The 11,856-nt window shown below is 39.2% G+C and overlaps 2 protein-coding genes and 2 long non-coding RNA genes across 9 annotated transcripts in view; 2 read left to right on the top strand and 2 right to left on the bottom strand.

Annotated features, from left to right (window-relative positions):
* The window catches only part of LOC144637320 (uncharacterized), a 56,263-nt gene that overhangs the window by 6,730 nt on the left and 37,677 nt on the right, over positions 1-11,856 (bottom strand). The gene's annotated exons all lie outside the window — the stretch shown is intronic.
* LOC144637313 (uncharacterized) overlaps positions 1-11,856 on the top strand; it is a 180,900-nt gene that overhangs the window by 135,482 nt on the left and 33,562 nt on the right. The gene's annotated exons all lie outside the window — the stretch shown is intronic.
* Positions 1-11,856, bottom strand: part of LOC144637273 (uncharacterized) — a 33,399-nt gene that overhangs the window by 6,730 nt on the left and 14,813 nt on the right. Inside the window, exon 4 of one of the 4 annotated variants that reach the window (XM_078496403.1) lies at positions 4,883-5,208. The exons of the other annotated variants lie outside the window; for them this stretch is intronic. The gene's annotated coding sequence lies outside the window, so the exon portion shown is untranslated. The remainder of the gene's footprint in view (positions 1-4,882; positions 5,209-11,856) is intronic. 4 annotated transcript variants of the gene reach the window in all.
* LOC144635537 (uncharacterized) lies at positions 7,521-9,600 on the top strand. The gene is made up of 2 exons (XM_078494634.1): positions 7,521-7,559; positions 7,655-9,600. Exon 2 carries the CDS (start codon positions 7,783-7,785, stop codon positions 9,598-9,600), a length of 1,818 nt encoding a protein of 605 aa, XP_078350760.1. The 5' UTR covers positions 7,521-7,559; positions 7,655-7,782.

The raw sequence follows: 11,856 nt of genomic DNA, 5'->3' as shown, positions 1-11,856 counted from the left end.
GAGCAACATAATTACGCTACTCGAAGTGCATCCTTGCAATACTTAAATCCTGGTTTCCCTAGTATAAATATAAGGAAATTTTTTCCCCCTGTTATTGGATGTTACTATTCGAATGACCTTCCTTTATATACGTAACATGCCAACTAGAAAACTTTTTAAAAAAGCACTTTATGTACCAGTTTTATTTTGCTCAGTACTAACTACTTCATACCTCTTCCTCTCTTATTTTAAGTTTACTTTTTTGATCGAAACTATTATAAGTGTAATTACACCAAGGGTATTAAATTAGCTTACTATATTTTTGCCCTTTTCCATTTCTTTTTTTTTTCTTGTTGTTTTGTTTTGAATATAATCATTGTGAATTTTGGAATGGAATAAATAAATAAATAAAATGAAAAAAATACGGCATAAAACGTTTCGTGCAAATTTTATGCGCGGTCTATTTTTTAAAAGAACACTCGCGTCTATATAATAAATATGAAACAGAATCTCATAGCTGGGAGAATTCTCGCCATCTGATTGGTTATCGAGGCGAGGTATTCAGAGTGAAATTGCGACTTGAAAGCGAGGCTGAGCGATATTGCACCGTAGCAACGCGTAGCTTCACATAGCAACGCAGAAAAAATTGGAAACGAAAAAATTGCAAAAATTGGAAACGATTATGTTTCAATGCTCTCCGTTTACAAAGCAGAAACCTGACCGAGGTAAGGAAACAGAGGATTCTCCTTGTTTTAATTTCAGTTACTACTTTCTTACGAGCAGCGGTTAAACAATGTTTTCTTTCACCGCCTCAGAGAAACGGAAAATTAAAATGTCCGTACCGTATGAACAAACTCGCGAGTAAAAAGCAGTTACGCTTACACGACCACTGTAGAAACGTTCGCTAAAAGAAAGAAATGTTACAAATTCCTCGTGTAAAAGAATAGCTGCTTATTTTGTCGAAGTAATACTGTTGATAGTTTGATAGTTTGACAGTAATGCCGTTTTCGTACAATAAAATCTACATGAAACAGAAGAAAACAACAACAATTTAACTGCATGCTTTTAACTCGATAAAAACAAAAAAACAGTTTTATAAAAAATTTTTGCAGTGAAATGCTCCAATTACAAACTCTCGATTAGAATGACGTGCGTAAATGTTGCAACATTCACCCACAAACAAAAATGAAATTGGGTTTTCTTTCTAATTTTAAAAAGGCTATGCGATTCAAAGAAAATCCATTTACCTGACTCGTGAATTCCACGTTAAATTTCGCGATTCGTGCGATATCGGTTTTTCAAGTGAGATTCAACGTGGAATTCCCTCGTCAGGTAATGGATTTTCCTATAATATTTTGGTAGGTAAATTAATGTACTTAGTAATGTTTTTATGTCAAGTAGTCAGTCAAGTAATACTGTGTTATTTTATGAAAATAAAGGATGGTATTATTTAAGCTTGGAGAAAGACAATGCGAAAGATATTATTCCGTCAATGACAGTAGCAACTCGGAAAAAATTCCGAGTTCTACAAACAGGAATCGAACCTATGACCTTCCGCATACAGGTCTACCACTGAGCTACAAGAGACTCGTGGGAGCAAGGCCATGTAGGTAGGTTCAAATGTGATAAACTTCCTGCGAACTACTAGTTATGGCCGGTAACTTTTTTCTAGGAAGCTTGTCAGTTTTTACATCAGACGTTTCCAGATTGTCAGATTCGCTTGGTGAACATTAAGCTCTGTTCAATGTCAAACTTTTAGGTAGTTTCTTTGCGAGAATGAGAGTATTTACACGTTTTCCGATTCTTTTCCAGTTAAATTGCAACTTTTGAATTTGCCACTTTCGAAAAGAAAATTTACACAACTTTTGATGTTTCCATGGATTTCGGATTTCGCTCAAGAGTACGTTGCTACATAAAAATCACTTTTATCACCTAAACTGCTTTGTTTTACAAGGATTTCCAGTTCCAGCCCTTGCTGATAAGAGCCGTACACTTAAGTAAAATTTTGTTGGTGTCCAGTTTGTGGCTATCTTTGAAAGTCTTCGGGAAACTTCGGAAGTTTCTAAAATTATGCATACATGAGGGTATTACATTCGGGCACTGAAAATTAATTATAACTTAACAAAAAACCGCGTAGGACAAAAACAAAGTACCCTAGGTTAATTAGAAACGACCTATACAATGTATATCCGAAAGAGAGAATTATTATTGTTGAGTTCTCTATGATCTCTAAGATTTGAAAAGCAGAAATTTCAATCATCTTAAAAACAATGACAGTAACACATGGCAGCAATTGACCCCGAAGGTTGACCTGAATCCAAAGTTTCGTATATGGTGTTGTGAATGTCACGCTACAATATAACGCAACTTTATCAATCGACAAAAGCAGTTCTAATTTTATTTTTAGTGGATGAATGCAGTTCTCAAAAAGAATAATGTATTTGGGGCGAAAGGGTCTAAATGTTTCTTTAAATTAGCTGTACGCCTTTCAGTTTTCGATATCTTTGACGCTGCAGCCAGCAAAGTTCCCAGCAAGCAATAAAAAGACGCGAAAGCTCCACAAATTGGTACGAGACACTGAACGCAAAGGGCATTTGATTAATACTCGGGGGGGGGGGTACCTGGGTTAATTTTTATTGGGTATGTGTCGCTGGCCTCCCAGAACCCCTACCCCATTATAGTCCTATTTCATGGCCAATTATAGAATTGTAGACCCCATCTTAGTCACGTTTGGGTAACTGTAATTTTCACGACCCCAACTTATTCACTTTCTGTTTTTTCGTCTACCGTATAAATCCTTTTAACTAGGGAAAGGACAAAATCGAACAAAGAAACGAACACATCTATTCATCTATTGGCACGTCAAAAAGACGAACTCTAACGGAAACGTATTTTCAAGGTTATAAATCACAACTTGCCAGAATTTTCTTACTCTTAAAATCCCGGAAAAGTGTGACTCCATTCTAGTCACCCTATAAAAAATGCTTGAAAAGGCGACCCCATTATAGTCAGTCCAGTCATAAAAATGCGACCCCATCCAGCGGCACATCCCCATTAGCCCATTTATAGGAAGTCCCCCCCCCCCCACCGGGATTAATACTCCTTACGTGATCTCAGTAGAAATGCTTCCACGGGAAAGAAACACGTGCTTCCGTATTGACACTGATAAAAATTTTACCATTTGGTACTATGAGAAATGTATGCAGTTATGTAAGGAGAATTTGTTTGTTGGCAGCAGGGCTGTACTAAAAGGACGTATTACTAGCTGCTCTCTTTATTCTACTAAAAAACCAGTACCTTTTGTTATTATGCTTAAGTTTTCTTCAATTTGTGTGCCACAAAAATCACCGAAAATAATGGGCACCACCATGACCACCACACGTTACAATGTTGGCAACTTACAAATCTCGTTCCTAGAGCCAGGTCAGGAAACGCGCCGCTACTGGAACGAGATTGGCAATTTACTGCAATTCACTAAACTAAATCATTTTTTGATTGACAGGCAAATCAATATTCAATACGTCAAGGCAAGTTGAGAGTTCAGTGCGGAATTCATTTTTTTTTTCTGATTTAGAGACAGAGAAGATCTATCAAGTTCTTACATCTCGGGGAAATGTGCATTCAATATCCGTGTTCTAAAATTTCCTCAAAGCAAGTTTAATTATAAAGATAACTTGGACGTACTTGCAACTCCTTCTGTATTTGAGGACACTCCAGCATCTGGGAAGTTCGATCGAGCGCAATAGAAAGCTAACAGAATGCAGTACAGATCCCACCGACGCCTCACAACATTAAGCGATCGTCATCGCTTTTATAAAAATAAAAAGCGCAGAAATTACGCTCGTTTTTCCCAATTATGCCAAAAATAATGGTAGTACAACCGATAAGGGCCTACCAATATGATCTTCCACATTTTTGAACATTCCGAATCATACAATCAACTTGAATGACTGTCTATACTGTTCACAGCCCTCTATTTTTTCGTATTTTTCGATCGATAGGCGCGCGTTGAGAACGAGAACGGCGAGAGAACTGGACGCTAGCGCAAAACGGGAGGAGCGAGGGGTTGCACTTGTGAGTTTTTCAAAAAGCTGAAATTGTACTCGCCGCTTATTTTCGCTCGCGTTTCGCCCCCTCCCCCGCGCTTCGCGCTTGCACTCGCACTCTTTTTGCTTTGAAAAATAGAGAGGCTGGATAACCAAAAGCCTACAGTAAAAATAGAAATGACAATTTCAAGTTAAAGCTCGTGACGCATGGTTTAACATGTCAAAACACAGCAATGGCTTTTCACAATACAGTGAAATCATTCTCGAACCTTCCATTTTTCGGTCTCACGATAACCTGAACCAAAAGTAGTTTCCCATCTTTGTAGTCGAACACTGGAATTCCTTAAACTTCCAATTTCTCGAACCAAATGTTGTTTTCCTTCGAGGTTCAAAAAAACCGGGAATCCAAGGTACCTTTAACCAAGAAACGCTTCTAGAACTTCAGGAATTTCTCTTCCGGCACAAAATTTAGGATCCTTACACAGTGAGAATGTCGAGCTCCCCTATCACCCTCTCCACCACCCCCTCCCCCCCCCCCCCCCCCCCAATATATGCAAAACTTTTGTTTTGCCTTTCACTGTTTATTTCCTTTAAATTGAACTAAAAAAATGATAGGGCTTGAGATGAAATTGTTCTTTGGTTTAGGTACTTCAGGGCTTGCTGCTTATTTATATCGCTCACTTCATCCTCGGGTTCACCCGAACACAGGCGGCCCAGACGTTGTATGCGATCAACGTGACATATAATGTGACCGAATTCGTAACTCTGGTTCAGCCGTTCGAAACAATGTATGAGAAAGCTTCGAAAATTGCTCTAAATACTACATTTGTAAAGGAACTGAAATAAAAATGGCTTACCTCTCGTCTTCCTTGCAATATTTTGAACTCTGTGTTCGTAGGATGGGTTCAGACCAGGCTTTTTTGGACCTTCTCAGACCGGGGGGGGAGGGCTTCGGAAGCCCCCCTATGTAACTTCCAGAACATTTAAGCAATCACCATGAAACTTATAGGATGTATTGTATGTCAGAAACTCTTTCTTTTAGTATACGTCACGTGGGATGGTGACGTCACATCACGTGACAATTACATCATGACGTCAAAACAGCCGCCATCTTGGATCCGCCATCTTGGATTCCAAAATTTTTCCAAAATGCCAGAAAACCACCCAAAATCACTGCAAAGTACTCAAAAGAAATAAAAATGTGCTTTAAACCCGTGAAAATGTAAAAATAAGTCCATTTAAGTTGATTTTTATTAACAGAAACACGCAAAATTACAAATTTGGGAAAACATGCCTGTCAAAATGCCGTTGCCATGGTGATGTCAAGTTCCTGACACATCATCCAACACACCCAAATTGTTGCCAGATAAATTTTAGGAAAACTCAGAAAGTTTGGCAGCGTTTGGTTAAATCTTAAAAAAGTTATAAAAGTTCAAAGTCAGCGCGGGCCTCAAAAGCCCCCCCCCCCCCGGTCTGAATAGGGTTAAGCCGTTAAGAGTGTGTCCATAAGAGGACCAGGCAACATGTGATACAGCTCATATCACCGATTTCGCCCAAACTTAGCATAAATGTTGGTATGGAGAGCTATTTACTGTGGCAAAACATCAGCTCAAAATATTTTATTCCCTTCAAGTTATGGCACCTTTTGCAAAAATGGCCATTTTCACTAATTTATGCATATTTAATTAGATTACTTTGATTGACCAGTTCCACAAGAAAAAAAAAGACTTCTGAAAAAAAAATTCACTGCACTATATTCTGTGGTTATTAGGCTTTAAGTAAAATAATTCACTTCAACCGGGGACTTCAATATTCTATTAGTATTGAGGAACTAAACACACGTGACTTAACGATTTCTTGCTATTTCATCAAAATTCACCGAAACACAGAAGCCATTTATTTGCCTCAATTTGGCACAAAATCGGTACGAAATAGCTAATCAAGCATACATCTATAGATAACAATCAAAATATTGGCGAAGAAAAGGCAGTTAGGGCATTTTTTCGGAGCGTTTTCAGAGCCATATAATTCGGCAATGTTGTGATAGCAAATGTAAAAATAGCAGCGAAAGATTTTCTTCAAAAGCTCGCTCAATTCAACATTTAGGCACATCAAAGATAAGAAAAAAAAGGAATACTACATACATGCCACTTATCGACACACAGATGCTTTCTTTTGAAGAATTTGTTCTTCCTCGCTGCACTTCGATCCTTCGATCGATCTCAATTGACATGTACTGTTGCTTTGAGGCGCGATGAACTTAGCCAATACATCGTGGTTCATTCTTCGTGAAAGGTGTAAACAGGTTGTCAATAAAGTCATTCAAAGAGCTTTTCAAAGTTCACGGAAGGACACTTCTCTCAGCCAGTTTGAATGAAAAAAATTTAACTGGAAAATAAACAGCCGCCATGTTGTATTTCTACCTTTGAGCCTGCCGTTTCAGTCAGCGGTACGGCCGTTCACTGGGGCAAGTACGTAGTGTAGTAATCATATGGTTGTTTGACTAAACACAAACAGCTATACACGCCTATACATAGCCTAACACCGCTATACACAGCTATACACACGCGTGTTCATTTGCTTTTCCTCCGCAAATGTTTGTTTTCGTCGGAATAAGTAGCGGATGGCGTTATCTACCCTCTGAAAAACCGGGGCTTGATCTTAGCCTTATAAGTAGTGTGCGTTTCTTGTAAAAGTAAGAATTTTTTTCAACTTCTCCATTGAATTTTTTTGATAAATAGTTGATGAGAAATACACTGGATGCAGTGTAATGTATGCGATGCAATCGGTTTTGATGCTCTGAAATTGAGCTCTGAAATGTCGGAAACCATTAAATAATCAGAGCAAGTTTTTCCATCTTATATTAGGTTAAAACTTGTATGTTTATTGTTTTTTTATTGTTTCTGTCTTTTTGGGAGGTGGGGGAGGGGGTAAATATGGACATTCGAAGAAATGGCGGTCAAGTTGTCAGCCTGGCCTGTGTACATCTATTCCTTCTGTTCAAATCGTCTTTATTATATTACACTTTGGCAGCTAGGAGACTGAATTTGTACCCACACTCTTATTCGGGATCCCACAAAGTTCTCCATCTGTCCATTTACCGATAAACGTCATTACTGCAGTTTTGTTTTAGAAAAGGGCTTTTATAAGGACAAATTTTTTCTCCTGAATGCCCACATTGCAAGTGACGAATTGCGGCTTCAAATGATAATTTTCTCTTCTTCACCACGTAACTCACCTACTTCAATAGTGAAGAATCCCGTGAGTATTAAAATAAATAACTACTTAACAAAATAAATAAATACTATTCAAATTAAAGAAAGGCTTAAATGCTATGAATAAAAATAGATACAAAAAAAAGTCAAAGTCAGCATCGTTTGCTTAGCGCTTGGTCAGACGGCAGTGTTTCGCTCTCTATTAATGAGATAATTGGCTCTGAATTAATTAAAGAATCTACGCACGAAAACGTAACAATGACTAATTAACAGTAATTAGGCCATAACGAGAAACAGCAAACATGGAGACAACCATCGGGTAAATATCTCTCTTTCTAAACATTGTAACTTATTTCACTGTATCTAAACTAATCGTTCACTGTATCTAAACTAATCGCTGATATATTTCACTAGATTTCGAACACGTAACACCCGCAACATAATCCAAGAAGACGTAACAAGAGTGTGTAGTTTGAAACTGATGGTTGAATAAAATACATCACAAAAACGATACATTCGAAATCCGTGAGAATCCTCCAAGAATGGCAGCAGAAGCGAAAAAAGAAGAAGCAAAGAGAATTAGGACCTCAGCCAAGTCACGATTCACAAGGAAACGCAATGAATTCTTGAAGTCCATCCAGGATAACAAAGGTATGGAGGCGGTCAAAGGAACCTTTGCGGACTTACACGAAGCTTGGAATATTGTCGAAGGTAAGCATGACATTTACATGATACACTTAACCGAAGACGAAATAGAGCAGAATGAAGCATGGATAAATGAATTACAAGAACTGTACGAAGAAGCAGCGACTGCTCACGCGCAGTACGTCAACGACCTAACCTTGCACGAGCAGAAACGAGTGGAAGAATTCCACAAACAAGAATCAATGAGACATGAACAAGAAAAACTAAGGCGACTATTGGAACAATTCAGTATAAAAAAGAAGTCCATGAGGACTATATTTGACACCTTAGTTGAACACGCACACGACGCAATGGAATCACAAAATAAGAACGTAAATACTCCAGAAGCTTTGCGCAAAACCGAAAGAGATTTAGATATCGCGCTAGCAGACTGTAAAGCAGTAAATAACACAATGCTCGAGCTACTTGACTACGAAAACGTCGAAAAGGAAATCGAATGGATTCGAAACATGCACGCGCGCCATCAAGAGATCAGTGGCCGTATCGAAGCGTTCATCTCTGCTAAAAGAGACGATAACAACGCGAAAGACAAAGGCCATCCGCTACAACTCGAAAAAATCAAAATGCCGTCATTTCACGGAAATGTAAGAAATTACCCACAATTTAAAACAGACTTTGAAAAACAAGTCATGCCGTCAATTAACTCTGATAACGCCCCATATGTTCTCCGATCATGTCTGGGAAAAGAGCCCGCCGACGCGGTGAAAAGCGTCGACGACGATATTGATGCAATGTGGAAGAGACTGGACGAAAAATACGGCGATCCTGCAAAAGTCGCTGACGTCATAATGTGTGCAATTCAGAACATGAGACCTATCAGAGAAGGCGAAAGTAAAAAATTCGTCGAACTCATCAACGTCATCGACGACGGTTACAGAGACTTGAAAAGGTTAGGTTTAGAGAAAGAAATAACTACAACCAGTTCGGTGAGCATAATTGAAAGAAAGCTGCCAAATGATGTAAAAAGAGAGTGGGCGAAACTGGTAAGCTCCGAACAAAGTCCCGTGGATAAAAGAGACAAGTTTCCAAGTCTGTTAAGATTTCTCCTTGAACAAAAACAAGCAATAGAATACGAAAACGCAGAGCTACGCTCAAGCAGCAGCCTCCCACTAAGGGGCTCTCTTCATTACCTAGAGAAAAAGAATGACAAAGTCGCCATCCCAGAAGGACAAAGTTCGTCACGCTATAAGAGAACCAAATGCCTATACCATGAAGGTGCCAATCACTGGACTAATGAATGCAGACTTTATCTCTCAAAGCCAGTACAGGAAAAGCTTGACACATTAAAGGAAAGAGGAGCATGCTGGTCCTGCTTAAGACGGGGTCACAGAATTCAAGACTGTACAAGCAAGAAACCCTGTGGCGTTACCGATTGCAAAAGGTTTCACCACAAAACACTACACGAAGAAGAACGGGACAAAGGATTGCCAACCGTCATCGCTTCCGCAAGCGGTTCTGCAAGTGTATGCAATAACAACGAAATTGAAACGTGCTTACTCCAAATACAAAGGATACCTACAAAGAATGGATTTGCAAACGTCTTGTGTGACACGGGAGCGTCATTATGTTTTATCACAAACGCAAAAGCAAGGGCAGAAAACCTTAAGAGTATCAAAACTCAGCTGTCAATTATTAAAGTTGGCGGAGAAAGTTAAAATGTGGACACCTTCAAGTACAAGCTTCCACTTATTGACAAGCAGGGCAAAAGAGTCGTATTCGACGTTTACGGAATCGACAAGATAACCTCCCCCATTCCAGCAGTCAATATAAAGGGGATCTCGAAACTATTCAAAGACGTATCCGAAGAAGAACTAACAAGGCCCACCGGAGAAGTTGATGCCTTAATAGGCTATGAATACGCAGACTTCCACCCCTCAAAGGAACAAAGTTCTGGGCATCTACTTTTATTGAGAAATCATTTCGGACGATGCGTAGGTGGAACACATCCAGTTATGAAAGGAATCAACGAGAAGTCCTTCATTGGAACCATACACGCCCATCATGTCAAGATGGCAAGAATTGAAGATTTCTACAACATGGAGAATCTCGGAATACAATGTATGCCTCGTTGCGGTGGATGTAAGTGCGGTAAATGCTCACTCGGAAGCAATGCATACACAATCAAAGAAGAAAAGGAATTAACATTAATTGAGAAAAATTTGAGCTATAACACAAAAGAAAAATTATGGACGGCAGAATACCCTTGGATCAGAGACCCTTTTGATCTCCCAGATAACAGAAGAGCAGCATTCGGCATGCTTATATCAACCGAAAAACAAGACACACGTTGAAATCTATCAACAACAGATACAGGACATGATAGATAGAGATGTCGCTCGCAAACTTACACAAGAAGAATTACAAAATTACAAAGGACCTGCGCACTACATCTCACATCACGAAGTGTTAAAGCCAGATTCCAAATCTACACCAGTGAGAATTGTCTTTAACAGCAGTGCCAACTACATGGGTCATGTGCTAAACGAATACTGGGCTAAAGGACCCGACCTTTTAAACAGCCTTCTAGGGATCCTCATCAGATTTAGAGAGAATGAAACAGCATTCATTGGCGACATCAAGAAAATGTATCACACAGTCAGAACAGGAGTGATAGAACAACACACACACCGCTTCTTCTGGAGGAATATGGATGTAACTAGAGAACCGGACACGTATGTTATTCAAAGAGTTTCCTTTGGAGATAAACCTTCTGGCACTATAGCAACTGTTGCACTGCGAAAGACAGCAGAGATGGCTAAAGACAAATACCCACAAGCATCAAATCTACTCATAAACAATACATACACGGATGACATCATTAATAGCGTTGACAATGTTGAAACTGCCAAAAAACTCACGAAAGAAATGGAAACCATTTTGAGTAACGGAAACTTCAAAATAAAGGCATGGATATATTCATATGACAATATTGTTCCAGACCAGGACATTATACCAACGGACATAAAAACAGCACACGAGAAAGTACTAGGTGTTGTATGGAATCCAATTACGGATAATTTCTGCTTCAAAGTCAAGCTAAATGTCACACCTCAAAGCAAGAAACGACACCCTAAACCAAATCAAGGAACGACTACTAAAAATCCCAAGACTCTAACGAAGAGGCTAATTCTATCACAAGTCAACAGTGTTTATGATCCACTCGGATTAGCGAGTCCTCTGATTGTCAGGGCAAAGATTCTTATGAGACGATTATGGATTCACAACCCAAAATTGGATTGGGATGACCCTATACCCAAAGAAGATCACCAAAACTGGAATAATTTCTTCCAGGATCTAAGCGAGATGGAAAAAATTCAAGTCAATCGATGCACTAAACCTAAAGAAGCAACGGGAAATCCAATCCTCGTTATATTCTGCGACGGATCTAATGATGCATATGGCGCATGTGCTTATGCTAGATGGACACTTTCTAATGGAGACCACGAAACCAATCTTATCTTGTCCAAAAACCGCCTCACACCTTCCAAAAAACCATCAATCGACCGAATAGAGCTCTGTGCAGCAGTATTAAATAAAAGATTAAAAACCACAATTACCGAACAATGCAGGTACCGTTTCGAGAAATGTTATCACATCACTGACTCTCAAATCGTTCACTCCATGATCCAAAAGGAATCCTATGGATTTAATACCTTCGCAGCAGTGCGGGTGGGAGAGATCCAAGAAGGAACCAACACGAAAGACTGGTACTGGACCGAAAGTAAATACAACATTGCTGGTTGGTTAACGCGTGGTAAAAAACCAACTGACATAAATCTCAACAGTAACTGGCAGAAAGGACCCGACTTTCTTAAGTTACCGGAAAGCGAATGGCCTATTTCAAAGGAAACAACTGCACAACGACAGCTGCCGGACACGTTAAAGGTTCTCGCGTCAATTAATGTAACGAG

The sequence above is a fragment of the Oculina patagonica genome, chromosome 13 (assembly GCF_052425735.1).
Source record: "Oculina patagonica isolate OP01 chromosome 13, crgOcupat, whole genome shotgun sequence".
Taxonomy (NCBI): Eukaryota; Metazoa; Cnidaria; class Anthozoa; order Scleractinia; family Oculinidae; genus Oculina; species Oculina patagonica.
The sequence above is the reverse complement of the archived record's forward strand: the minus strand, read 5'-3'. Positions and strand labels throughout refer to the sequence as shown.